The 26,523-nt window shown below is 36.2% G+C and overlaps 2 protein-coding genes across 40 annotated transcripts in view; one reads left to right on the top strand and one right to left on the bottom strand.

Moving 5' to 3' along the window:
* Positions 1-25,320, top strand: part of LOC109675952 (gametocyte-specific factor 1-like) — a 30,425-nt gene extending 5,105 nt beyond the window's left edge. For 4 of the 8 annotated variants that reach the window (XR_012444534.1, XR_012444535.1, XR_012444533.1 and 1 more), the window contains 10 exons: positions 2,090-2,205; positions 2,862-2,915; positions 13,502-13,548; positions 15,471-15,571; positions 18,028-18,154; positions 18,577-18,660; positions 19,115-19,181; positions 21,081-21,175; positions 21,830-21,863; positions 25,217-25,320. Coding sequence is in view for 3 of the 8 variants with exons in the window: in XM_074063538.1 (XP_073919639.1) it covers positions 13,533-13,548; positions 15,471-15,571; positions 18,028-18,154; positions 18,577-18,660; positions 19,115-19,181; positions 21,081-21,175; positions 21,830-21,846 (507 nt within the window). In the remaining 5 variants the exon portion in view is untranslated. Of the gene's footprint in view, positions 1-894; positions 2,206-2,861; positions 2,916-13,501; positions 13,549-15,470; positions 15,572-18,027; positions 18,155-18,576; positions 18,661-19,114; positions 19,182-21,080; positions 21,176-21,829; positions 21,864-24,618; positions 24,684-25,216 lie in introns of those variants that run through there. The other 4 variants (XR_012444536.1, XM_074063539.1, XM_074063537.1 and 1 more) reach the window with 4 other exon arrangements.
* The window catches only part of LOC141419803 (uncharacterized), a 632,676-nt gene that overhangs the window by 481,656 nt on the left and 124,497 nt on the right, over positions 1-26,523 (bottom strand). For 31 of the 32 annotated variants that reach the window (XM_074063515.1, XM_074063513.1, XM_074063516.1 and 28 more), the window contains one exon: positions 22,627-22,905. The exons of the other annotated variant lie outside the window; for it this stretch is intronic. The gene's annotated coding sequence lies outside the window, so the exon portion shown is untranslated. Of the gene's footprint in view, positions 1-22,626; positions 22,906-26,523 lie in introns of those variants that run through there. 32 annotated transcript variants of the gene reach the window in all.

Genomic DNA, 26,523 nt, shown 5'->3' with positions numbered 1-26,523 from the left:
ATTTCTTTCCTTCTACTAATTTTGGGATTGGTTTGGTCACATCATGAAGGTGTTTAAAGTTTTCCTTCTTTCTTTTTTTTTATGCGATACTGGTGTTTGGACTCAGGGCCTTGTGCTTGGTAGGTAAATAAGTGCTCTACCACTTCCCGACCCTTCCCAGACCACAATCCTCCTAACTATGTCCTCTCTCATATCTGGGATGACAGGCACAGTTTATTGGCTGGGATGGGGTTTTAAGACCTTTTTGCCCCGGCTGGACTGAAGCCAGCATCCTCCTGATCTCTGCTCTCCAGAGATAACTGTGAGCCACTGCATTCGGCCTAACATCTTTCTATTTTTTGATGTGTATTTTCTATTTCTTACTGCTGTAAACTTTCCTTTTAGAACTTCTTTTTCTGTATCCCATAAATCACTACATGTTCTCTTTCCACACAGACTTAAGAACTTCTCAACTTCATTTTAAAATTCCTCTTTCTAGTCCTTCAGTAACTCCTCATTTGTTTGGTAGCATGTTGTTAACTTTTTACGAATTTGAAGTTACCAAACTTTCTAGCTTTATTCCATTATGGTCACAGAACATACATGATATGGTTTTCATAATTTTGAATGTGTCGAGATTTGGTTTGGGACCATTTATATGGTCTCCTCGTTAGAATATTCCATGTGCTAAAGCTCATGCATTCTTCAGTTGCTGGACCAAATGTCTCATAAATATCTGTTGTCTATTTGATACAGAGAATAGTTTAACTATGATATATATTTTTAACTTTACATCTCTAAGATCTGCCCGTTGATGAAAGTGGGACCAAAGTCTTCCATGATTATTGATCAATCCCGTCTCTTCCTTTAGATCTGATATGGTCTGTGTAATGAAATTTCTAGCCATAGGTAAATATGCACTTAAAATTTTTATACCTTCTTGTTGGGTTGATCTTTTAATAATTTTTTATAGTTTGTCATTTAAGTGTATTTTGCTTGATGTAATTACAACTACTCAGCCCCATTTTTATTTCATTTGTTTGGAGTATCTTTTTCCTCTATTACAGACTGGCTCCTACTTTTTGACTACAGGCCCTCTCCTCAGTCAATTGGTGGAAACTGCCACACAGGGCAGGCTCCCCCTCACTCCTAGATCACACTCCACTCAGTTGCCATTAACCCACATTGCTGCGCCATGCGCCCACTCCAACTTACTCTCCAAAGGACTGAAGCCAGGTGGCAGGGGGCTCAAGGTGATGGCACTGTGCCCACACTCACTCCCAGTGATTGCGCCTCACATGGTGGCTCTGGTTTTTGGTTCAGAAATTCCCATGCCCTTCAGGCTGGTGGCGACTCTTGGCATGTTCTGCATTGACTTGTGCCAAGTCCCAGACAACCAGAGGTGGTGGTGTCCTGGGAAACTTTCCAGCTCACGCTTGTGGTTTATACCCTGTATCCAGTTAATTTGATTTCCAGTCCCACATAGTTTCGCGCATCCATATGGACACTCTGAGTGATTGTTTGCTTAGCAGGTGTTCTGGGGGTGGGATTAGTGGATTTGGAGCTGAAAAACTGCAGTGTCTTCTGCTCTAATTTAATTTTTTCACTTAAAAACTTCTGGGTGGAATTTTCAGTGAGAAACATTAACAGTAAGCTTTCAAGTTTTGCTTTGTCGTTTTTTTGTGTTTTGACTTTTTTCTTCAGACACATGCTAGATTTCTCTGGAACACTTACTCATTGAAAGTTACTACTCTTTACTAACATAAAACACTCTGTTCCTCCAGGGGGAAATAAATTCCCGTTGTTTATTTCCCTTTTGTATTTTAGATGCTTTGAAAGGCAATACCGTACTGTTACCTCCTTCCCCTGAATAAACAAGACTATAGTCAAATGCTTGACAAATTGCATGCCGGTCATGTCAGTAGGAGACATGAAGTCAGAACTAAGTTGTCAAGAAAGACAGACAGGAAGACACGAGATTTGCTGTATGCTTTCCTGGAAGACCCAAAGTCTTTTGTACTTGAGTTAGCAAAATGGCTGGGAGGGGTAGAGAAGAAAATTTCCCCAGGACTCCTTTTATGTTTGTTTGTTTATTTTTGTGGTGCTGGAGATCAAACCCAAGTCCTGAGAAATGCTACCCGAGCACTCTACCACTGAGCACACCCTCATCCCTGCAAGGAATCCCTGATGTGACAGCTCCGTGCAGTGTGATGGCAAAACTCACTGGTAAGGCCATAATATGAGCTACAATTAGACTGCAAAAACATGAAAATGTAAAGACTGGTGAGACTGTGGGAGCTGGACAGTTTAAGCAGCCTTTATTTAAAGAAACTGTCTCCTTTACCTGAACGAGTTATGTAAACGCTGACCAAGGACTACTTCCCTTACCTAGTATTTTAAGAAGCAAAAACCTGTTGGTAAAATCCTAATGGAGGGTACAGTTAGAATATAAAGGTTGATGGAAATAAAATGAAATTTAAGTGAACTGTTATGTTTGAACATAACATTTAGTGAAGGCTTTTGATGAAGAAATGATGTCTCTTTCCCTCACTTTTATTAGTGAGACACATTATTAGTTAGACACACTGCTTACGGAATAAACAAGGTGTCTAACCAGGGAATATTTCTGCTGGGACTATAAAGCAGAATTTGGGTAAATCCTTACAGAAGGCAGTATTAATTGGACAGGTACCTGGGAGTCTGAACTAATGAAGTGTTTAAAATGTTTCACCTGGATCATGCTACAGGAATACATGGAGGAGGTACTCGTGAGCAGGACTGATTCTGAAATTGAGTGAGGAATTGCTGTATTCTGTCCTCATTCGCACGGGGCCTTACAAATACTCCCCAACTGACTGAGAACTTCTCGGTTTTCTTTGCAGGACAAAGCTGCACAGACAACATTCTGTTGGAAGGACTCCACTCTGACTGCAAATGTAAAAATGGGCAGCGGGGGGGTGGGGGGTGGGAAGAAGAATGTAGGGTGGGAAGAAGAATGTAGGGAAGTAAAGGGACAGAAGAACAGGGGCAGGGAGATGGAGACAGAGATGGAAAGATATACAGACAGAGAACACATTCTAGAAAATAATACCATCAGTGGGAGGAAAGCAGTGTACTGCTTTATGGGTTAAATCAAAATTCTGAAGCTAGGAGGTCTCTGAAATAAAGGACATATTGAACTGTTACAGTTCCAGTCAGAGATGCTAACCAAAGGTAAAAGGACCAGTGCTGGCACAAACTCTCTAAAGTTTGCCTGTAGTAGCAAGGAAGATAGCAACTGGAAAAACACTCACTGGCATCACAGTGCTTTTTTTTTTTTTTTTTTTTTCCCTTTCACTTTTTGCCAGTATTGGGGTTTGAATTTAGAACTTCTACTGGTTCCTCTACTCTTTGGGTAGAGACATAGGTTGTAACCACTGTGTTCTTAACAATGGATACATGTACACTATCTCTTTTATGTTTATGAACAATTGTGTCCTACGAAGAGTCAAAGAAAAGATAGGGTCTCATGTTGTGTTTTAAGAACAGGAAAGCCAGATGGGTTTGATTAAATTTAATTTATGATAGAGTGTTCTACCAAGTTATTATTTCAATAATTGCTATGAAGATCATTCTTTCTGAAAACCTCAGAGATACAGAGAGAAAATCAAAGGTAAGAGTGCTTTTTGGTTGGAGTGGGGCACGTATGAAATTTCACTCTCATAACAACTCTAATACCTGTGTAAAGACTGTCTTTATTGGGAAGGTTTCCAAGGTAACATTTGATTTAGCTGGGGAAAATGGTATGATCAATGAATGCCTTGTGCCTCAGTGGGGAAGAGAAGGTGTTTGTCATCTTCAGAGTCAGGAGTAATAGGATAAGCAATGTACCATCAATCTAGCAGTTATTTTTTATTAATATATTCTGTGACTTCCTTATAATAGCTGCTTTTAAGTTTCTGTGATGTTATTATTGATGGAAAAACATTATGCTCTAAATAATCCCTTGTCAGATGCAAAGATTTGTTCCCATTCTGTATGCTGTCTTTTCAGTCTGGTGACCATTTCCCTTGCTTTGCAGAAAATTTTTAGTTATATGCAGTGCTTTTGTTCATCCTTTCTCATAATTTCTGAGCCACTAGAGCTCTGTTCATCGTTATTACCTATGTGTGTGTGTGGTACAGTGTGTTCCCTATTCTTCCAGATTAATTTCACTATTTTAGTTTTACATTAAGATCTGCAATTTACTTTGAATTGATGCTGGCTCAGCAAGTACTAGGAAAAAAAATCAATACTCAAAAATAAGTAGCATTTCCATACACAGACACAGACACACACACAGACACACACACACACACACACTAAACAGTCTGAGAAAGAAATCAGGAAAAGAATATCACCCATAATAGTTTCAAACAATTAAAATACCTAGGAATAAATTTAACACAAATGAGTTGACTGTCCTATTCTTTGAAAATTGCAAGTCACTAAAGAAAGAAATCAATGAAGACTTTAGAAGGTGGAAGGACATCCCATGGTCATGGATCAGCAGAATCAATATTGTGACAATGGCTATTCTACCAAACACAATCTATATGTTCAAAGCATCCCTATCAAAATTTCAATGACATTCTTCACCGAGAAAGAAAAGCCAATCCTAAAGCACATATGGAAACACAAAAGGTTCAAATATCCAAAGAAATCCTGAGCCAAAAGAACAATGTTGGAAGGTGGTATCACAATACCTGACTTCCAAACATGCCCTAGAAACACAGAATTAAAATAGCATTGTACTGGCACATAAACAGACATACAGACAAACAGAATAGAATAGTAGATCACGACACAAACTCATGCAACTGTAGCCATACGCTTTTCAATAAAGGAGCCAAAAATTGGCCTGGGAGAAAAGACAGCTTTTTCAACAAATGGTGCTGAGAAAATTAGATTTCCACATGCACAGAACTGAAAGTAGGTCTCAGTGTATCACCTTGTACTTGCATTTCATTTCTTATTCTTCCTTGCTTTCATTTTCTCATTTATCAAACCAAGGGTTTATTTACCTATTTCTATTATTAGCAGGGAAAACAAAGTCAGTCTTCAGGCTGTGTTGCAGTTCCATAACTAAGGTCTTTATTGCACAATGTTTCTCACTTATTAAGTGAGAAATGTATGTAATATAACCTAATTCTAAGTGAGAAATATAAGCAAGCCACATATAATATAATCAACCATCTTTAGCCAATCCTCTATAAAAATTTTTCCATGCTTACAAGACGTAGCTCTGTGATAAGCTGAGTGTGAAACACGGCTCCAATTCTTCCTTACTCTATAAAGCCAGTTTGCTGTCATCTTAATATGGCTTATCCTTTGTGAGTCTGTACTTGTAACCCTTTCCTTCTATCATGTAACCACTCTAATCCTTGGTCTAGTCTGTTAAGTCTAATTTTCATTCCTAATTAAAACGTTTATTGTCTTTTTTAGTGATTTGTCTCTAACATGGCAGTTAAATATAGATAACATAAGCCTTACCACAAATCTTCATAAGGGAAACTGGAATCAAGCACATTTTCTATACAAGGAGACTGGTGCCTTGCTTGTAATAGATCTTCAAATAATTTCTGCTGCTTTTCTTCTCTTAACTGGCTCTCATATGGAATCCAAGCTTGTTCAAACTGCTTCTTCCTATTGAGTAATGGGATTACAACCATGTTGTTCCACACCCAGCCTACTTGGAGCTTAAGTTGGGTCAATTTATGATTGGCAAAAATCAGTTTAATTGCTTTATTTATTGTAGATATTAAGCCCTTTAAAATAATGACACTTTTTTCTAGTCTGCTGGTTAGTTCAGGCATGTTTAGAATTATAGTTATAAGTGCATTATTAAAGTCAAATAAATATCTTCTTTCAAGCCTTATACCTATTCAAGTTTATTCCTGATCCTTTTCTCCAATTAAAACGCATAATGGAAACATAGAGAAATTAGTTACTTTAAATATTTAGCACATCCTGCAATACTTAGTACAAAGGAGAGCTATTGCCTGCCTCACTTATATTTATAGAATAAAAACAAGGGTTTTTTGTGTGAGATAGGTTCTTAATATGTAGCACAGACTTTTGGCCTCAAACTCAGACTGACCACCAACTTACCACCCTCCTGCCCACCTCAGTCTCCCAAAGGATAGTCATGTGCCACAATAACCAATGTTATTTTTGTTTGTTTTTCTTATGTCTTGCTATGTAGCCTAGGATGATCCTCAACTCCTGGGTTATTCCTCAAATATTCTTCCTTTTCCAGTAGTACTATAGACATTTGTCAATACATCCCACTTAATGTTTCTGATTTGTCTAGGATTTTTCACATTTTCATTGTTTTAAAATTACACATTTCTGTTTACCAACAGATTACAGGACAAAAAAAGTATGTTTCTTAGGATAACAACTGAATATCATCAGATTTCTTGGTTTATCATATTTTAAATACATAGACTCTTCCTGAAAAATGCCATGCAGTTTTAAGGCCATATAGTCTTTCTTTCAAGCACAGATAATTTTGGAGATTTAAAGAAACATCATCAGTATTTTTCCTGGGACAACCTAACAAAGTTGTCCACCGCAGCATTAGGTATAAACATCACTATGTCATTACAAATATGAGTGTGAGAACTACTTAAATATGTAAGAAGTTCTGAAACTTTGAGTAAGGCATAGAAAAAGATAGGTCACTTTTTTGCTTTTATGTAACATTCCAACAATTTGTTATCTGCAAGAAACATACCTCACAACCAAAGACACATAAACTAAAAGTAGAAAGATTGGAAAAAGATATACCAGGCAAGAGGAAATTGAAAGCAAGCAGAAGTAGCTATTCTCACATTAGGCAAAAAAAATTTACGTAAAAATCAGTCAGAAGAGATAAAGAAGGTAACTACATACTAATAAAGGGAACAATACAGCAAGAAGATATAATTCTAAATATATATGCTTTGGTTAATTTGTGATAGGGTCACTTTGTACTTAACAGGGCCTGGAACATGATCCTCTGACTTAGCTTCCTGTAAGGTCAGGGTTACATGGCTAGCCCTTGGTTGATATGGGTTCTTATGATCTTTTTGACAGTTATTTTTTCCCGAGTGGCTAGGACTAAAGAACACTATGTCCAGCCTCCTTTTTTTATGTAAGTAAAGTTTAAATTCAGTTGCCTCCAAGCCTTCCCAGATTCTCCACACTTCTAAGTATTCTATCATGTTCCTATAATGGGCGGATTATGTCCCCATATAACCTTACATTCTGCTTTATTATTGATAAACTGTAAGACATGCCCTTGTCTATGTGCCGGTCCTATGTCCACAAACAATCAAGTTTAGTGAATGTGAAGAGACCATATTTTTATTTTTTTAGCTATAAAGAATCATTTCTCTGATCTAAGTAGTTCTGTCAGAATAAATCAATCTTTCTGAAATCCTGGTAATTAGTTTCTCTTTTCTAAAAGTTCCTATTAAGGCAAGTTATACTGATGGAATATAAGTAACATCTTTTAACTATACAATTTCTCCCCCAAAATTAGATTTTAAGATTTCTGCTGTTCAATTCATAGTATAAATTGTGAGGGAAAACAAAAACTTCTAAGGTCCATTACTCATGTCCTAATTTCTACCAAAACATATACCATTGGTTGCACAATTTATCTCTCCTGGGTCTTTCTGTAGTTTTGTGCAACATTTTGTACATGTTTCCTGAGAATTCATGTTATAAGTCCTCAAATGTTGTTGTCTCTACTTGCTGCAAACAACTTTACATGAAAGATAAATCTTAAAATTGCTTCAACACCTACCAAAATATACTTGTGTTGTCAACTCAAATAATCAAGTATCTTCTACAGCTGTGTCACTATTTAAGAAGTGTAATGGCATAGGAGAAAATGGTGATAGGTGCCACCATTTATGAATCCAATTTATGAATCTTTAGTATTCATAAATTATGTCTATCTAATTATAATAACTAATATGGCTAACAACAATGTGTAGTATGTAAAACTTGCTGAACTACTCGTAAGTTTTGTAAACACACATACACACACACACACAGTAACAGTATCCTGTGAGAGCTGTGTTAACTAGATTGGTCATGAGAATCATTAAAAGTGAAACATCTACATCAAAATATTACATTGCACAATTAACTGTAGATACTCTGTCAACCACCACTCAATAAAATAGGAAGAATTGACATGGTCTATTCTGAGGGAATATGTTTCACCACTATAATATTCAACAATTATCTTCAAAAACACAGGGCTGCACATTTAGTTACACATTTCTAATCCTAACTACTTTTTCTTTGAGCCTTTGAAATTCTTTAAATAACAAATCTGAAGAATGGTAGTAATGCAGTTTTGAACCCAGTCCATTACACATATTTTAGTAGGTAAAATTTCCCCAGCAAAATTTGGCCCCTCTATCATATTTCAACAATCTTCAAAAAGCTCCCATTTCTTCACCTAATACTAATTTTGGTTTGCAAACTTTGGTTGACCATTTACACATTAAATGCCAACTCCAGACACTGTGTGAGGGAGGAGCTATTTGCTGCAGAATCCTATAGGAAGGATATACCTGTAAATCAATGAGAAGCAGAAAGAACAAACTTCTGGATAACTCTTAGAGAAAATGTGGAATACAGAAATATGTTAGCATTTCAAATTAGGATATAAAATTCATCTAAAGCATAGACAGAATATTACTATTTTTTTCTATCACTCACATCCTATCTTCCATTAAATGTCCAGAGCTGTATGTTGGTTATTTATCTGTAAGCTCTACTAGCAGCCTTTTTCTAAATATAATATAGGTGTTTTTCCTCCCTGCTACATTTACTTAGCATCTGCAAAAATCCCAATTTTTCACTCTCTTTTAAAACAACATTTTATAAACTATCTTCCCCAATAAGAACAAATACCGTCTTCCCACTTAAGCCCTTATGGTGATCAATTCTGCAACTGCTTTCATGGAATATCTTTTCATGGAATAACTATACTCAGCCACCAATCAAAAGTCATGCTTATACAAGAGAACTAGCATGTAGTTGGTAAAATTCAAGCAAGAAACAAAGAAATAGAAAAATCTTTGTGTTCTAATGTGCAAAATCTTAAGTTTTATTAGACTTTCTGAAAAAGTTGAAGGTTTGGAACAATCTGAAGGAATACTAGAACTGCTTCAAGCATAACAGCTAAAAATCAAAACAGAAACAAAATTCCTGATGGTGTAATAAAGGACTTTCCATCTTCCAAAGCACACGTCTGTCTTTTTACTTCTCAGTCCACAGGTTTTGTTTCTAACTACTAATTCTGAAAATATTTTCTATAATTTAGAGACAAATACCAGTACATGCACATTTAGAATGAGCAGGAGACAGAGATCTCAGATAAAGCAGAAAATTTTTGAGTGGACAGAGAAGGAACAAAGCATTTAACATCAGAAAGACTTTAAAACTGTTGATTTTTAAAAGCTTCAAAATCACCACTGAAAAACAGGTCCTGTGTAAGTCAGTGGGCTTGTTTTCTGGTGCTAAAGGAAACAATTGATAATTAAGGATCCTGTCATCGTGAAAATGCAATACTGAACTCAGTGAAGCCTGAGTGGAATTCTGATTTAGGACCCGACCCCTATTATCTCTGACTTTTAGCTGTTCCTTCTTTAGAAGTTTCAGTGTGTAGGGATCTGAATGAAAAGTACTTAACGGTCATAGAAAATGTACCAGGCAATATAAAGCCTGAAAAATCACATTTTGGGTCAAATCACTCTGGCCTCACTAATACTGTATCAGTGCTACTGTGATTAATTCAGAAATTTGGGATTTCATAAAAAATATTTTAAACTATTTCCTAACAACCAAAACTGAGTACCCAATAGTAGCAACTTTTTCCTACTATGTAGCTTCTAACCTTTCAATGAAGTTTTCATTCTTAGTTATTTATTTTGATAAAAAACAAAACGAAAGGCCAACACAGTGGTTCAATCCTTTAAAACTAGCTATTTGAGGTAGAGATCTAGAGGATCATAGTTCAAGGCCAGCATAATTAAAAAGGTTGTAATACCCTTTTCAAGCAAGAGCTGGGTGTGGCAGCACAGGCCTGTCATCTGAGCTAAGATGGAAAGTGTAAAAACATGAGGATCTCTGTCCAGGCCAAGCAGACAAAAAGCAAGACCCTATCTCAAAAGAAACCAGAGAAAAAAGGGCTAGTGTGGCTCTAACAGTAGAGTGCCTGCCAAGAAAATATAAAGCCTTGATTTCAAGCAGAAATACCATAGCCAAAATTATATTATGATTATGATTATTATTATTATTATTATTAAGGCAGAATACAACTTCCTCCTCTTCATATGAACCATCCAGGAGAAAAGAACAGCTTTTATAAATTTAAAACTGCCTATATGACTCGCTCATATCTCTAACTGAACAGTGGCATCCTCTCGGGTAGGTTTTATAAAAATAACTGTGCCTGGACCTTTCTGATTAATTGGTGTAGGATAAAAATTTGGTATGGCATATCTTAAGCACCCCAGGTGGTTCTAAGTTACTGAGATGATCAAGAAGCAGACATGATTAACAACCAGAACAGCTTTAGCCCATCTTTCATCATTTCTTTTTAAGTTGTTAATCTGAACTGAAGGCTCTTCATCCTCAGGGCTGCCAGTTGGAAATTGATTGTTAGTTTTTGTTAGTGCATACTAATTGCACAAAGTAAGGTAGTTCCTTATGATACTTCCCACACATGCACAAAATGCAATTTGATCATACTCACCCACTCTGAAAACCTATATTATCTGAAAACCTGTATTTAAAATTTATGCATGTAAAAATAAAGTGTCCAACTTCTCAAATCTATAGCTATATTCAGTTTTTGCCATCGTGACGAGTCCTATCTCAAGTTACAGACTCTACTTCACTAAATCTGTCAGAAATTCAAATATTTCAGTAACCAGACCAGCCTCCCAGACTGTCTCTCAGATTTTGTATGGTTCAAATTATTTTGGTCATATTACAACTTTTATAGCGGAGTTCTTAAAAATATTATCACAGGTTCCACCCATAGTGTCAATGACTTCTTTTTTTCCAGTTTATCCTCAAATATTACAAGTCCCCTTCATCCATAATGCTCTTTAAAGACTTTTTAGGTTCTACTCATTTCTTCTACATTTCTATACACACAGAATACCAGGTTTCATAAGGAACACTCACAGTACGATTGGCTCTGTACTTCAAATTATTATTTTGGCCCACATGTCCTCTCCAACTAAAGGTCTCTTTAATCCAACCATCACTCGACCAGCCACTCCAACACACTATTAGTGTTACGTTTGAACTAGAGATTACGCCACAGGTGCTAAGCAGATACACCATTCCTGCCCGTGGCGATTACTTTTAAACTGATCTGCCCATCTCTTCATAATTCCTCTACTCTCTCTCAAGATGTAACATTTCTATGTAGACAACTTTCATAAACAAGGTCTCCTTACTAAAAGCCCTCCACCTCCACCCTGTGCCATACCTTCCAAGGCCAATTTCTGCTTGCTCCTCCTCTCTCCTAAGATGGGTACTTACCAAGGAAAGTAAGTTTCCCCAAGTAGGACCACTGTGGCTAAAAATGAGCAACTGAACGTAGGCGGACAGGACCAGCAAGGAAACAACCGCTAAGAGTTAAGGACTGCAGGACGTGCCGCTCCCGGGACAAGGCCTAGGACTCTGCCACGAGAAGTGACGTCAATGCTGGGCTTGAGCGGTGCCAGGCAACTCTGGCAACGGTTAGCGTCTCTGGCAACTGTTGGCAACATTGGCAACGGAGGCAGCTACGCCTCTGGACTGAGGCAGGAAAAGTGACCAGCTCTGGTTTTGCTAATCCAAAAAATGATCTTTGGTAGTCCTTTACACATGTACCACCTTCCCTTTTCCTCCCCTGGCCTCCAGCCCTGGGAATCTGAACAGCAGCTCATTTACTGTCAGACTACTCTGCTTCTCCATGGTCTACCTGTTGGATCCCAAGCACATTTAGTGTCTTGTGTTTAAGTTAAGCATCTCTCCTGATTCTTTCATTTAGTCCTAGTGCTTGAATCTGCTCGAGTTTTAGGTTCTTTCTTTCCTTAATTGGTTAAAGCGGGAAAATCATTACTGAGGCCTGGAACTCTGTTAGGAGTTTAAACAGCAGTAGCTTCCTGTTATATGTCTTTTCCAGAATCAGTGCTTCATGTGCAGTTTGTCCCGATCACTAGAATCACCCACTAACAAACTGGTACCGAAAATACTTATAGGGACAAAGCTGTGTGGTGATTCTATGAATTCCATTCCAGTGTGTCCATCAGGAAAGAATAGGTTACCTGGCTATAGGCTACTGAATTTTCTATGTATTATTCATTTATATGCCTTAAAATCAAGAAATAATACTTGGCTCCTCCCTCCATTCCCCTTTAATTTTAATGAAAAGGTAACTAGAACAGTAGAATGTCAAAAAGTAGGATTTCTGTATCTGTACGTGAACAACATTTTTAAGGTAGCTTCACTAAAGACTGTTATTTAAACTGTTGGTCTGGAGACATGAGCTGTACAAGTAAGTGTTTTCATGAGATTGCCATAGGACTTATTTTAAAATTAGGTTTTCATAAAAGAGTAAACTTATTTAATCACAGTGCTTAATGGAAGAGTTCTCCAGGGAAAGAAGGTAATTTCTCTTTTAATTTTTCACATTTATCAGATTTGTACTGTTATGGCTGTGTTATCCATAATCTAGACAGTTTTTAAGCTCTAAATTCACAAGTTTTCACTATGCAGACAGTGAATGAGTAGTGTAGGGGCTCAAATCACCAAGTCTTGCCAACTTAGCAAAGGATATTGTGAGGAGCAAAGTGATGCATCATTAGAAAAAGGGGAACATGTGTGTTACTTACTGATCGTGTTTATTAAACGTCATGAAAATGATATGCTAGAATGTCTCTGTGCATTTTTGATAGGCAGTATGTACATTGTTCAACGTAGGCATTCAGTACTCTCAGATTCTACAAAGAGAAGCGGGGAAGACTGTCAACATGCCCACCATCTTATAATTTTAACCAACTTGAAAGGAGAACTTTAAAATAGTACCTTCATCCTATGTTTATCCAGAAGTATAAATTAAAAGTATACTCTTGAGCTTCTAATTTTAAATAGTAGGGAACCCTAAAAATTGGCAAACAGAGGCAGGCCATTGTAACACCACTTAAAATAGACATTTTGTCACCTAGTCACAGTTATATTAATAGTCATACTCAGTTCAATGATTGGTGGGTCCTAGAGTTTATTCCAGGAATGTGAATTAGACAAAGACATAAACATGATTCTTAGGAGTTAAAGAATGCTTTGAGGAGGAGAAAATGTTTTGGGAGAAGAAAATATGTTAATAATTTCTCACATTGAACTTTGATATCTTCATGTTCATAAATGTCTCCACTTCCTAGGCTATGTTTTAGAATATTTAATTTCTAATTCTTCAAAATGTGCTTTTCCCCACCAGCACTTGGACTCAGCTCTTCTGTGTTTTCAGGATGGAAGACACTTACAGTATGTACTTCTTGCTTATTTTGGAAAATAAATCAAATCATTTACATATAATTTGATGGTTGACTATACTTGTAGTCTGTTGAGAAAAATTCATATTCTCTCCCTCAACTGCAGAAGGCGAAAGGTGTAGAGAACTGTTCAAATTCAGAAGACACTTTAACTTCAGTAATTAAAAATGTATTAGAGCAGAGCATGGTAGTGCACAACTGTAATCCCAACACACAGTTCTCTGAAGCAGGAGGATCTTAAATACTTAAGATCTGAAAACCAAACAAATACCAAAAAACAAAACACAAAGGCTGAGGATGTAGCTCAGTGGTAGAACACTTTTGTTGCAATTAAATAAGTAAATAAATAAATGAAAATAAAACAAAATGTAAATCTGTAAAACAGTATTAGAGCTGACCTGAATTTCCAGAGACCAAAGTGGAAGGTATCGTGGGTGTCCCCATCACCAACTCTGTCATGTGCTATTATGGGGAAGTGTAATGCTTATCAATGAGAAGGTATGTCTACTTGGGTCAGCTGCTGGAATGACCTAAGTTTGCGAGTGAAGGAACGGATTCATGAGTTTCATCTGTTAATGCTGCTTGGGTGTCATGAAGCTTCATAAGTAAGAAAAGATTGCTGTTCAAGAGGAGTCTGATTGTCATAATAAATCTGCTTATTCTTTAAAGTATTTTCCTTCCTATTCATTCTGTCCTTTAAGTCACCTTTCTGGCTCATTTGTATCACAATCATAGTTAGCAATTTATTTCATGTTTTCCTTTCTTCCTGTGAAACTTCCAATTTCCCCCTGGGCTTCTGGTTTATACTGCAGTCTCATGATATAACTTTCTTATCAAATGTGAATTGTACATCATGTTTTACTTTTACCTTATCTGCAGAGGTGGTAAGATCATTTTTACTAGATTGTTATTCTCAGAATGAAACATTCTGCTTTGTATAAATGACATACACAAGTTAAAAAGAGAGAAAGATGAAAAAAAGAATGTGCTCAACCTCTGATATCCTTTCTTAGTAAGCTTGTTAAAATTTAGGGCTCAGGATAAGAGCACTTTTACATGTTACGACAGGCAAGAGGCTTCTTTCACCCATCAGTTCCATAAATCTGCAGCTGCCTTCCCTCAGTACATTCTGGTTGAACAGATTGTTCAAACTTCTGAGCTGACCAATTTGGTAATCATTATTGTTTTTTCTCATCTGTGTTCCAAAATAGGAAAAGTAAAACCAACTCACTTATCTGATAAAGGTACTGGGTTCCTTTGAGAGGTAACTAGAGTTAACAATGGTAACCAAGGATAGAAGTAAATTAAGGCAGATAGATGAAAAATAAACCCAGCCACTAATATTTTCTCACGCTTCCATAAGATATATGTGTTACAGAGAAGTACACATTGACTTTATCCATGTCATGGCATAGTAGGAACAGACAAAGATGCTAATGAAGGGACTGAGTTACACTATCAACTCGCCATAGGACAGATTGTATTGGAGGCAAAGGATGATTTGCAATTGCACACAAATTATAAAAATGGCACACAAGGAATCCTTTGCAACTTCAGCATACTGATTAGGAAGCTCTGGCTTTACTAGTTACAGAACAAAAATTAGCACTTTTAAAAGGAAAAAAATGATGTATTTAATTTAATTTTGTTTTGTTTTGTACAAGCGTAATCAATATTGAAAACAGTATTCAATCAAATGTGAACTAAGATTGCTGGCTCTACTAGGCTTAAGGTCCAATGATAACACAATTTTATTTTCTTATAGTTATATTCGCATTTTAACTGTCTTTTAATTTAAGTTTTCCTAGACTAACATTCTGTTATTATTGATTGTATGAAAAACTCTATTGTTCCTGCAAAGCTGTAATTTTACAAGGTCCTACTAAGTTGTGCTATTTTTTTTCTCTCTTTCAGTGGATTCCCTGGACCCTGAGAGGCTATTACAATGTCCCTATGATAAAAATCACCAGATCAGGGCCTGCAGACTGCCTTATCATCTTATCAAGTGCAGAAGGGTAAGCTATTATTTTCAAATTATACCCTCTCATGGCCTCTTGAGTTCTTTGAGCAGGTCAGATTTTATAAACAGAAAGTAGTTCTAATATAAATATTTTAATACAAAGGAAAAATTATAGTAGGAGCAGAGAATGGAGTGCAGTGGGACTCAAACCTATAATGGCAGTTACTTCAGAGTTGAAGAAGAAATCCAAGCCTAGAGAAACAGTTTATAAGACCCTCTGTCAAAGAACAAGCTGGTTTCTTAGCCCATGCCAGTAATGATAGCTACATGGGAGGCAGTGGTAGGAAGGTTGTGGTACAAAATGGGCCCTGGGTAAAAACTGTGAGACCCCCATTTGAAAAATAAGTGTGAAAGTGTGGGGTGGCTTCGGTGGTCCAGTGATTGCCTAGCAAGAACAAAGTGCTGAGTTCAAACTCCAGTGTCAACAAACAAAAAGTTATTTGGGAAATCTACCTTTATATAAATGCCAACATTTATAGAAAGATTTGTTCATAACATGAAATGCTCACTTTTCTTATTTATTGTTTTTCCCCTCTAACTAATGATGAAGCATGAGTTCATAAACAGCATTTCTAGTTGTTCCTTAGACTTTGTTAAACAAAGGAAACACTCTTGCTTCTCTTGTAATGAGAATCCCTCTTACCATGTAAATTTCTATGTGTTTATTACCCTCAAGATTAAGTGAAATAATGTAGTTCTTTTTTTTTTTTATCTTTTCTGTTGTTAGAAATTTTGGAGAGGCAAAAATATTATTCATAAAAATAACTGCTTCTTGTAGTTTTAACATATCTTTAATAAAACTTTTTTCTCCCTAATTACCCTTCTATAGATTTAGCTGGTAAAAAATGCTACAATCCTATACTAATTTAAACAGCCACTTTGACGAGCTGTTAGAATGATGATGTCAGGTACACAGCACAAAATTATGCTAGCATTTATGCTTGTAAAACAGTTTTAATATTTAATCTAGATGCATGCAATTTAGTTTTAACATCCTATTTATTCATTCATTCAATTATTTATTTCTGGGACTAGGATTTGAACTCAGGGCTTCACATTTCCAAAAGAAGTGCTTTGGTGCTTCTGGCACACCTCCAGTCCATTTGCTCTAGTGTATTTGTCCAGACTGGCCTCAAGCCACAATCCTCACAGTCTTCTGCCTTTCAAGTAATTAGGTTCATAGGTGTGAACCACTGGCACCCACTTTAACATTCCTTTTAAAAGGATTTCCTTTGGAAGGGGAGTAGCTCTTTGATAGAGGCTAAGAATGATCACTCCTATGATTTCACCATCAAAAGCAGCAGTGTTTATCTTTTACTCCTGAAAACATTATGTACCTTTGCTATTTATTTCTGAACCTCTTTTTACTCTCTAGAGCAAGGATCTTTTAAAATTATACCTTGACAATACTGACAGTAGTACAATTTCTTTTGCTAGGCTATCAAACATTATATAAAGGTGATGGCTGGAAAGAGGAGCCAAGTGTTAAAAAGGCATTCTCATAACTCATATCTTCTGCTGGACTTCCTTAATCATTGGCCACAAAACCATTCATAGAATGCCTAATATCCCAGATGGGAAAGATGCCGTTTGCTGCTAATTCTGGTTTGTCCAGCCTTCTCCCTGCTTTACATGAAATTTGAGTGTCATTTGTGATGTGATTTTTTTTATTTCCTTGATAAACACATTTCCTAATTGCTGTCACTATATACATGAGGATAGATAGATAAATAGATAGATAGATCATAGATTTATAAGACTTTTGTAGTATAAAAGTCTTTGTTTTTTTCTACAAGAAGTACATTTTTCTGCAAAGTAGACTATTATTTTTAGATTGGGCTGCTTTGTAGTAGTTGAATGTCTCTGAAAGAGAAAAATAGCTGAAATGAAGGCAAATTGGTCAGAGCTTACTTTTAGGCATCATTACTTTATCTGTAAAACAACTGGTTTGTCTTTTCTGAACTCTATCACATCAGCTATTTTCCAGCACTATTATACTTCAATAGCAAGGCCATCACCCACATGCAGACTGAGTGTTTTTTAGTTTTATTTTTCATCCTCATGATCAGCTTTGAAAGATACTCAGAGGGCCCTATTATTACAGGTTGTGCTGCCTCAATCCTGTGATTCTGAGAAATAAACAGGAAGAAGATGCAGTTAAAATTTAGTTTTACCACTTTAATGTCAATATCTGTATTTTCAGTCTGAACAATAAGTACAAAACGCTTACCTTTTAATGGCTTTAAAAGAATGTCTATGTGGTTTATATGAGTGATAAATAATCACTCACATAATCCACTTCTAATTTTCTATTACGAGATTATCTACCATATTGAGCCACAAGTTTGCTGAAGAATTTTATGAGTGCCACTTATAGAACAGGCTGAGCTACTCCCCTTCAACTCTGAAAGATCTCAGGAGCTGACAGGTCTCTTAATTTTGATTCTGCAGATTCACCCTGATGTTGAGAACAAAGTGGTTACTTGTCTCTTCAATGCTAGCCACCGGGTTCTTCATGCTGAAATTATTAATCATATCTCAAGCTGTGATGACAAGAATTGTTCTGAGCAGCATGTGGGTAAGCCTGCAGCTAAAATATTTCAATTTGGAGATTAGCTCCTTCCTATTTGAACTGTGTTGCATTGGCAGATTGATTTTTGGGTTTCACATTTCAACAAAAATCAGCCTTTTCTGCCTTTGAGATTGGTATCTCATAACAGCCATAAGCTGTCTGTGTCAGACTGCTCCCTTCTGAAGAGCCTGATTCACTCACCTAATAAATCATCTAAGCATAAATTCCTTTATTGACAGAAATATGGCAAAGCTTTTGTTTCTCAAGCTTCTTTCTTGTGTTTATCAGCCAGAAGACAAAAAGCCTCTGTTTCACTTTCATACTCTCCATTATTTACAGGCAAAGCTTAAGTATACAATACCATGTACTCTGTAAGCACAGTTACTTGGCAGTGCCCCTTCTTATGCCATATCCCTATTGTCCTGCAGACAGCCAAATCAGAGATTTTGGACAAGAACCCATGGCTGAGAGCACATGGCAGGGCCCTCCATGTGAAGAAGACTGGGATAAAGGTGAAATGGCCCTATATCTTTTAAATCATGCTGGCTAATTCTAAAATCATTTACTGAGAAAAGAAGGAAGGTTTTCTTTAATTTTTAATATTCTATGCTGTTCCAAATGCCTTATTATTTTATTTGGCTCCAAAACAAACACATTTGTATTGCTCTGCAGATTCAGAGGAGTCTATGCCCTCTTGAATTTGGAAAAGAAATTGCTATGCAGGTTTTTTTTTATAAATAGTGTTGTAATATATAAGTTTGATTGTTCTAGCACTTTTACTTGTGTCACTCATGTTTATATCCTTCAATTAAATCCCTACTTCCATGTCACTCACACAAGATAATTCATCAATTTCTTACTTGCATCTCCAAATTTAGGTGTATTTTTTCCCACCTTACAAATAGAACTAGCATGATCTAGAGTTTTATCTAGCAGTACCACAAACTATATTTTTCTTTCTTTCAGCAGAATTGTTGGGGCAATCTAGCACCCCATTTGTCTGGGGCACTGCCCACTTATGTGTCAACAACAGGTAAATGACTCACACCAAATCAGATTAGATCAGATACATTTACCACAAAAAGTAATCTTCTTTTCTTGATGATGTTCTTTGGTGATTACCTCGTGCAAATATTGTTTTTCTGAGTATTATTTATTTACTTCTTAATTCTTTAAAAATGTTGTCTTCTGTAACTACTGGTAAAACAAAACTGCTAACTACTGGTAAAACAAAACTACTATTTATAGTCTTAAGAGGGGAGATATGCCAGATATTCATGTGTTTTAATAATATTTGGAAAGTTTAAATTGTTTTAGTACTTGAAAACAATTCTCAGTTGCTCCTGTGAGGTAATTTTTACTCTAGGTAGCTGGTGTCTACAAAAGAGAAGTAGTTTTGAAAGTTGTTTATATCATATTTGAAAATTCACAGTACCTATTTATTGTATAGGAATGAAAAATGATCTCTTGGGTGAATATGATCAAAGTTTATCTATGTATCATCTATCCTCTATCTGTTCACATATACTTCATATATATTAAATACATGAAACTCCCTAGAATTATTTTTAAAAACTGTGTGGGAAACTAAGAAAATGAATATGGTTATTACACTCTCCATACGAGAAAGAATATAGAAATCTTAAACCATCTGAAACCACCATAAGAAAGAGACTAAGGTAGAATGAAAAAACATACAAGAGGTGAACCAACTGGTGTAATAATACATATATACATGGAACTATCACAAGGAAACTTCCTTTGTAGCTACCTGTATCTCAAACAAACAAAAATGTTGATTTTTTTCTTTTTTCCTCTACAAAATCGGAGAACAGGAGGGTGGAACAGGTCCTGTAGTGGTGGGTGGGGATGTAAGGGAGGTGGTGGCAGAGAAATGGGCAGCAGATCAATACAGTGCAAAAAATATGTAGACTTGTATGTAAATGCAAAAATGATACCTGTTGAAACTATTACAGGAACGAGGGGAAGGATAAAAGAAGAGGAGTGGAAGGGGGTAAATTCAAGTACCATATATTTGATATATGATAAAAATTTTTATAAGTACCACAGTGTACCCTCACTCAGCACAACGAAAAAAAAACATGGTAGTGGGGGGAACAGAGGGATACGAAAGCAATAGAAGGGTGACTTTGAATGAAGACTATAACATATGCGTGCATGGAAATATCACAAAGGGATCTGTTTGTAGAATTAATTTATGATACACATCCACACATACCCAAACACACAGTGATCTCTTTTTTCTAATTTTTGTGTCTAATTAAAACTCTTGAGATTTATTGTTTACTGTCAACCCTCAATCATTAGAATAGCAAATTTCAAATGCAAGTGAGACAATTTCTGGATTAGAAAAAGGAAGTAATAAGGTAAAATACCTCATTTCCCAAGGACAACATCAATTTAATAATTTTTGTATTTACTATTTTACTTGTATACACTATTTTATATAAAAATAATAAAATATAGTATATTGTGTATATACTATTTATACTATTATAAATAATATAATACATACCATAATACTATAAACAAAAATAGATAAATCCTATTGGTCACAACTTTAATTTTAGCACAAGTCTATGAGTTTTCTTTCCTTAGATTAAGTTGAATGTTTAGTTAATCTCTTATGTTTAATGAAAGAGTAGCTGCACCTGTAAAATTACTCAGCACTAGATGGCATTGATGTTTTCCTTAATTTCTGGTTAGTGAAAATGGTTAGACCTGTACAGAACCAGGAATTTTCCAGAGAAATGTTAGGCATTGTAATTGCAGAAATGTTTTGATGGGAATTATTTATGTTTTTGAGGAATGTAGGTTGTTGTGCTTGCCCACACATTTTGATTATCCTGCGGGTACCTGCCTGAAGAGTACAGATATGCTGACATATTCAAATTACTCTTTCTTTTTGCAGTTCTGCAAACAACATAATTACAGAACGTAAGAGAAACCTGGCCTCAGGCAGGCGGGTTCCCAAGACTGTGTGCTATGTTCTACCATGGAAAAACAGTAAGAAAAATTGAGGCAAAACACTTTTATTCTCTTAATTGTGACAGAAACTCTTAGTGTGTTCAGCCTAAACAACTGCACTTGCATGACCCTAAAAGTGAATGGCTCCATGAATTTTGTTTGATAAGTACCATATTAACTTCACCCTATTCCATCTTGGGTCAGAATCAAGAAATCATGAACAGTCAAGTACAATATCACAGATTGAAATTAATATTTTCAAGATGGGGTGAAAAATGACATTAAAAACCATGAATAAATTTGGGGACCAACAAAAGTCTATTGAATTTGGTTAGGAGGAAGTCATTCTAGCTGTCATGGAATAATATCAATAGAAAATTGGGATCAGAAATTGTATTGCAGGGGACTAGAATAAAGAGGGTAGAGAGAGAAAGTAATCAGTCATAAGTACCAGTACAAGAGATGGATTCAGATCTGAGGCCATGCATGGGTAAAAAAGTCCTAATTCCTATCATACTACATGGATTAAAAAAAATCTTCTACAGTATCATACACAAGGTAGCATAATTTTCATTTACTACAAGCTTCATTCAGTATCCTGACAAAATAAGTCATTTTCATTTAGTAAGCCTTGTAGATGGAGTGAATTTCCACTGACCTACTGTATTTATTCTGAAATATTTCAATTCCTAGATGGAAATGCACAGTAACTGGACATTAGTCTTAGGTAAGTGTTTCAATTTTGTCTGTTCAGAAGGTAGTAGAAATTACTAGAGTATTAACCAATTTGGAGCCAATATTCTTTCACATTGTGGTACCAAAGTAAAGTTGTGTGTATGCATGTTTTTCTTAAGTATGGCTTCCACACAAATGATATATTTTGAAGTGGAATGAGATTAATCAGACAGGCATGTTACACTGCTCTATAATTCTTGTGTGCACTACAGTTTCTTCATCGAAAATTCATAGTAAAAATCTGAGAGTAATGACACTGAAATATTTTAGTTTTCACAGATGATACTTTTTTTGAGGTTATCTTCTGTGCTCATAGTGTAAGTAAGTTTGGGACTTCAAATACCATCTTGGTTAAGGTTGTCCAGCTACGCTGCTGTTTTCTTTTTGACCTCTAAATAAACTTTTTGTTAAACATCCCCCTCTACATACAAAATTTATTTAAAAATTGCAATAATATTCTCACAAAAAAGCAGAGGCTTTGATTCAGAAACTGATTTCCAAGTACATACATAAGGGCTTTCATTTCACCCATATATAAATGGCCCCAGAGAAAGATACATGAAAGCTGGGTGCTGATGGTTTTCGCCTGTAATCCTAGCTGCTGAGGAGGCAGAGGTCAGGGTGATCAAAGTTTGAAGGCAGCCTGGGCAAATAGTACCTCAAGAAGATATCTCAAAAAATACCTTCACAAGGAAGGGCTGGTAGAGTGGCTCAAGGCATAGTAAGTCTTAGTACCTCAAAAAATAAAAGAGAAAGATACATGAGAAAACTACCAACTACAGATGGTCTTTGTGGCATTGTTTAATTAGGCATAGGATAGGCAGGAAATAAACAGGTCATAGTTAGGTTACCTCTTGCATCCATTGTCCAACCATCAAGTTCACATTATATGCACAAGGCAGTAAACACTCAAGTGTTTTTTCTGGACAACTTCTTGAGATTGGGATGCTCTTCAGGGCTTCACATCTCTCCTCATGCCTCTTCCTTAGGTCAGTGTGATCACTTTCAGGTTCCTCAGTCTCAAGTCACCCATCCTGCAATACAAATCAGAATCTGTTGCCTTACTGGGTCTCATGTAACAAAATAAAAGATTCCTAGAAAGTGGTTTTTCAGAGATGGGGTGTTTCTGAAGTGGTAGAGCACTTGTCTAGCAAGTGTGAGGCCCTGAGTTCAAATCCCAATACTACCAAAGAAAAAAACAAAAGGAAGGGAGGAAAGGAGGGAGGGAAGAAAGGGAGGAAAAGAAAGAAAGAAAGAAAGAAAGAAAGAAACTCATTTTTCAATTGAATTTTATAGCTCTCAAATGATCAGTATCTACTAGTCAGTATTTAGACAAAATTAAAAGATTTAGCTGGGTGCATGGCTCATTCCTATAACACCAACTACTTGGAAGGGTGAGACAGGAATGTCACTTGAGCCCAGGAGATGGAGATGTGGCGATGACCCTGTCTCACAGAAAATAATAATTAAGAGAGGTCATATATATAAGTTAAAAAGATCATATATTCCACCTAGCACATGGAAACTTTAAAGACTCCTATATAGAGTCCTACAGGGATTAGTGCTCTACATTTCCTAAATTATGCACCAGAGAACATTAGTCCCTTAAAATGCAACTTGCAAAAATGTTTCCCCTTAGAAATCCACAATATAATTTTTCATGAAAGGGCACATTTGTAGGTATAAAAATTATAAGGAAAATTTTATGCATATATGTACATGTATGTATAAATGTATGACATGTATGCTGACTATTGTGCATTTTTCAACCCTTCCATGATAAATATTTGTTGATCAGATTTAATTTAGCAGAAGATAATGGAGGAAAAAAGAAAAATTAGAAAGACAATACTTAAGGGCTGCAAGGTCACACCTTTTTGGCAAAGGCATTATTTATGAAGGTTGGGACTGGTCTCAGACTGCGCTCCTCCTACATTCACATTTTGCATGCTGGGGATTACTCTGCTTGGAGAGTTGATTGATATGGGATCTTCCTAACTTTTTACCTGGGCTGCCATTAAAAAACAATCTGCATAATTTCTGCAACCTGAGTAGCTGAGAATATAGACATGACCTACCATGGCTAGCCTATTTTACACCAAAACTAATTTTCTTCTTCTGAGAGCTGGAAAAGAGATGCTAAAAGTAGACACTCTTGAGCTGTGGACAGTGATATTCAGTAGTTGCATCTACCTATTGTCCATTTTATATGCAGGTTCTGACTTAAAATCTTAAGAAAATGCATTTAGTCATAAACAGGAAAGAAACAGTAGCACTGGAGTAGGTTAGAAACCATCATTAAACACACGTGAGTAAATGAATTACTCTTAGAGTTTCTCTCTAATATATCACACAAGACCTTTGTGATCATACTGTGTGGGTAGCTAGCTGGTAAAAGTGGCATTTGTAGGATGCAAATCTAGGAGAAACTGAGTCTCTATAAATTAAGAGCAGGTACTTCTTGTTCAAAATTAACTCTCTACTGTTCAATCCTTACACATTCAAACTTATTTTTCTTTGTCACCCCCCAAATAATCAGAAAAAAAGGAAATTGTCCTATTTTAGGTAAGACTCACTTTATTTTGTTAATAGGCTCTGACTGTGCAGCTCAGGCTGGCCTCAAAATCAAAGTCCTCCTGCTTCAGCCTCCTGAGAGCTAGGATTACAGATGTGTACTAACACACTGTCCTCTTTGCTATCCTTTTAATAAAAACAAAGTGTCATTTTTTGAATGCCTGTTGTTTCAGAGTTCTCTTGACTTTTGCAAGGGTGCAAAAAAAAGAGAAACTATTTCCTGAAAGAACACATGCGGGTAAAGTATATTTTAGGTGTACATGTGAGAATAGTCTGTTCATGTATTTACATTACCTATCACCTTTGGAGATTTTGTCAGCAACTTAATTTTTTCCTAATAAGTATCTATGAAACAAGTAATACCATACTATTTTTATTCCGTTGTACATTGTGACAGCTCAAAAATACTGTTGAGTTACTAAGAACAGTATATGAGTGAGAAAGTTATCCAAGTGAGATCATTGTAATTGATCCAGAATTGTGTGAAGCATTTGATTGGCTGGGGCTGGAGTTTGATAATCTCCTCACTTAGAAACTCTTACAAAGAAGTGTACATTGTCTGTGTAGAAGGTTATTGATTCAAGTAGCATTCCCATGAACACAGTGGTACCCACAGGTCAGAAGTTACTTGTTATTCTGCTCTTAACAATAGTGGATTCCTGCAGCTGACCAAGAGAATTTATTTAGATTGCTGTGTGGATGCTGTCACTTGTATTTGGTGCTATGTCACTGAAAGGAAGTAAGAATGTTTTTTTTCTCATTTTCTTGCAGATGCCAGACACTGGAAGATTCTTATTCCTGCTACACAAGAATTCTTCATTTTGACCCCCTTATCTAAATATACAACAGTAAACTGTGACTTTCAAACTGACAAATGCCTTTTTTCCTCCTTTGTGTTCTTTAGACATTTGGTGTCAGAGCTTTCATATATAACATTTAGTTAGATACTTTGAGCATTTGTTCTAATTAATGAGACAAAGATTTGACATTATCTTAAGTATCCCAGAAAAGGAAGCAGGAAACATGGGCTAGAAAAAATAATTACGTATTTGTGTTCTCTGGCATCCACTGACTTTCTTTTATTTTTTCTTTGTTTAGTTCATTTGTTTGCTTTTTGAGGCAGCACCTCAAACACCTCAGCACAGTAGCCCATGCTGGCTGTGAACTCAGGGTCCTGCTGCTTCAGTCATCCAAGAGCCATGACAACCTGGCCTGGACAAATTTACAGAAATGGGTTTGTTAATATCAACATATCTGTTCATGCAATCTCTGAGATGTTGATAGCATTTACATAGCACTTCCTTTTTATTGTTTTGCTTGGGGATTTTGCTGAGAATGGTGTAGAACTCACTATGTATCTCACTGCTGGAATTATAGGCATGTACACCTGCCCTCCATTCATATTTAAAATCTTTAGGACATCTTGCTGTGTGAACATTTCCAACATAGAGAAGGTTTGTTTTATTTATGTCTACACATTCCATATAGAAAATGTAGTAGTTGTTAAAATAGGTGTTAATTATTACATAGGGTTGAAGCCTGCAAAGGAGGAAGGAACAAAGAAATCTGTGGAGAAGACATAGGCTTTTGAGATGTGTGAGAATTTTGATTCTGTTTCCAACATTAAATCTGTGAGGATGACCACCATAGGATATGTGTGTGTCCATTTAGATTCCCGAAACACCCTAGATCTGGCTATTCTAGCATCTCATGGACTCTCACCAGGAGGAGACTTTATGGTCTCTCCAGATGAGTTTTGGTAGGAGTGTGTTACTGTGTTAGGAACTGAACCTAAAACCTGATGCCTGCAAAGCTAGTGTTCTATCACCCAGACAAGTTTTAGGTTGTTTTCAGGATAAATTTGGTTTGGTTTTAAAACCGTAAGGCATAGGGTAGAGTTTGGGATCTGGTATAAATAGGAATTTGGATGAAGCATACCTACAAATGTTTCCAGAAATATTCTCTGTAGTATTGTTTGCAGGTGACAGATAAGATTGGGGCATGGAGTTCAGTGGGCTGCCTCCTTCCAAGAGTTTCACACAAGCAGGATTCTCTCCTAATGTGGCAGAGCTATGTGG

Source organism: Castor canadensis, chromosome X (genome assembly GCF_047511655.1).
Source record: "Castor canadensis chromosome X, mCasCan1.hap1v2, whole genome shotgun sequence".
In the NCBI taxonomy this organism is placed as follows: Eukaryota; Metazoa; Chordata; class Mammalia; order Rodentia; family Castoridae; genus Castor; species Castor canadensis.
This window is presented reverse-complemented; position numbering and strand designations above follow the sequence as displayed.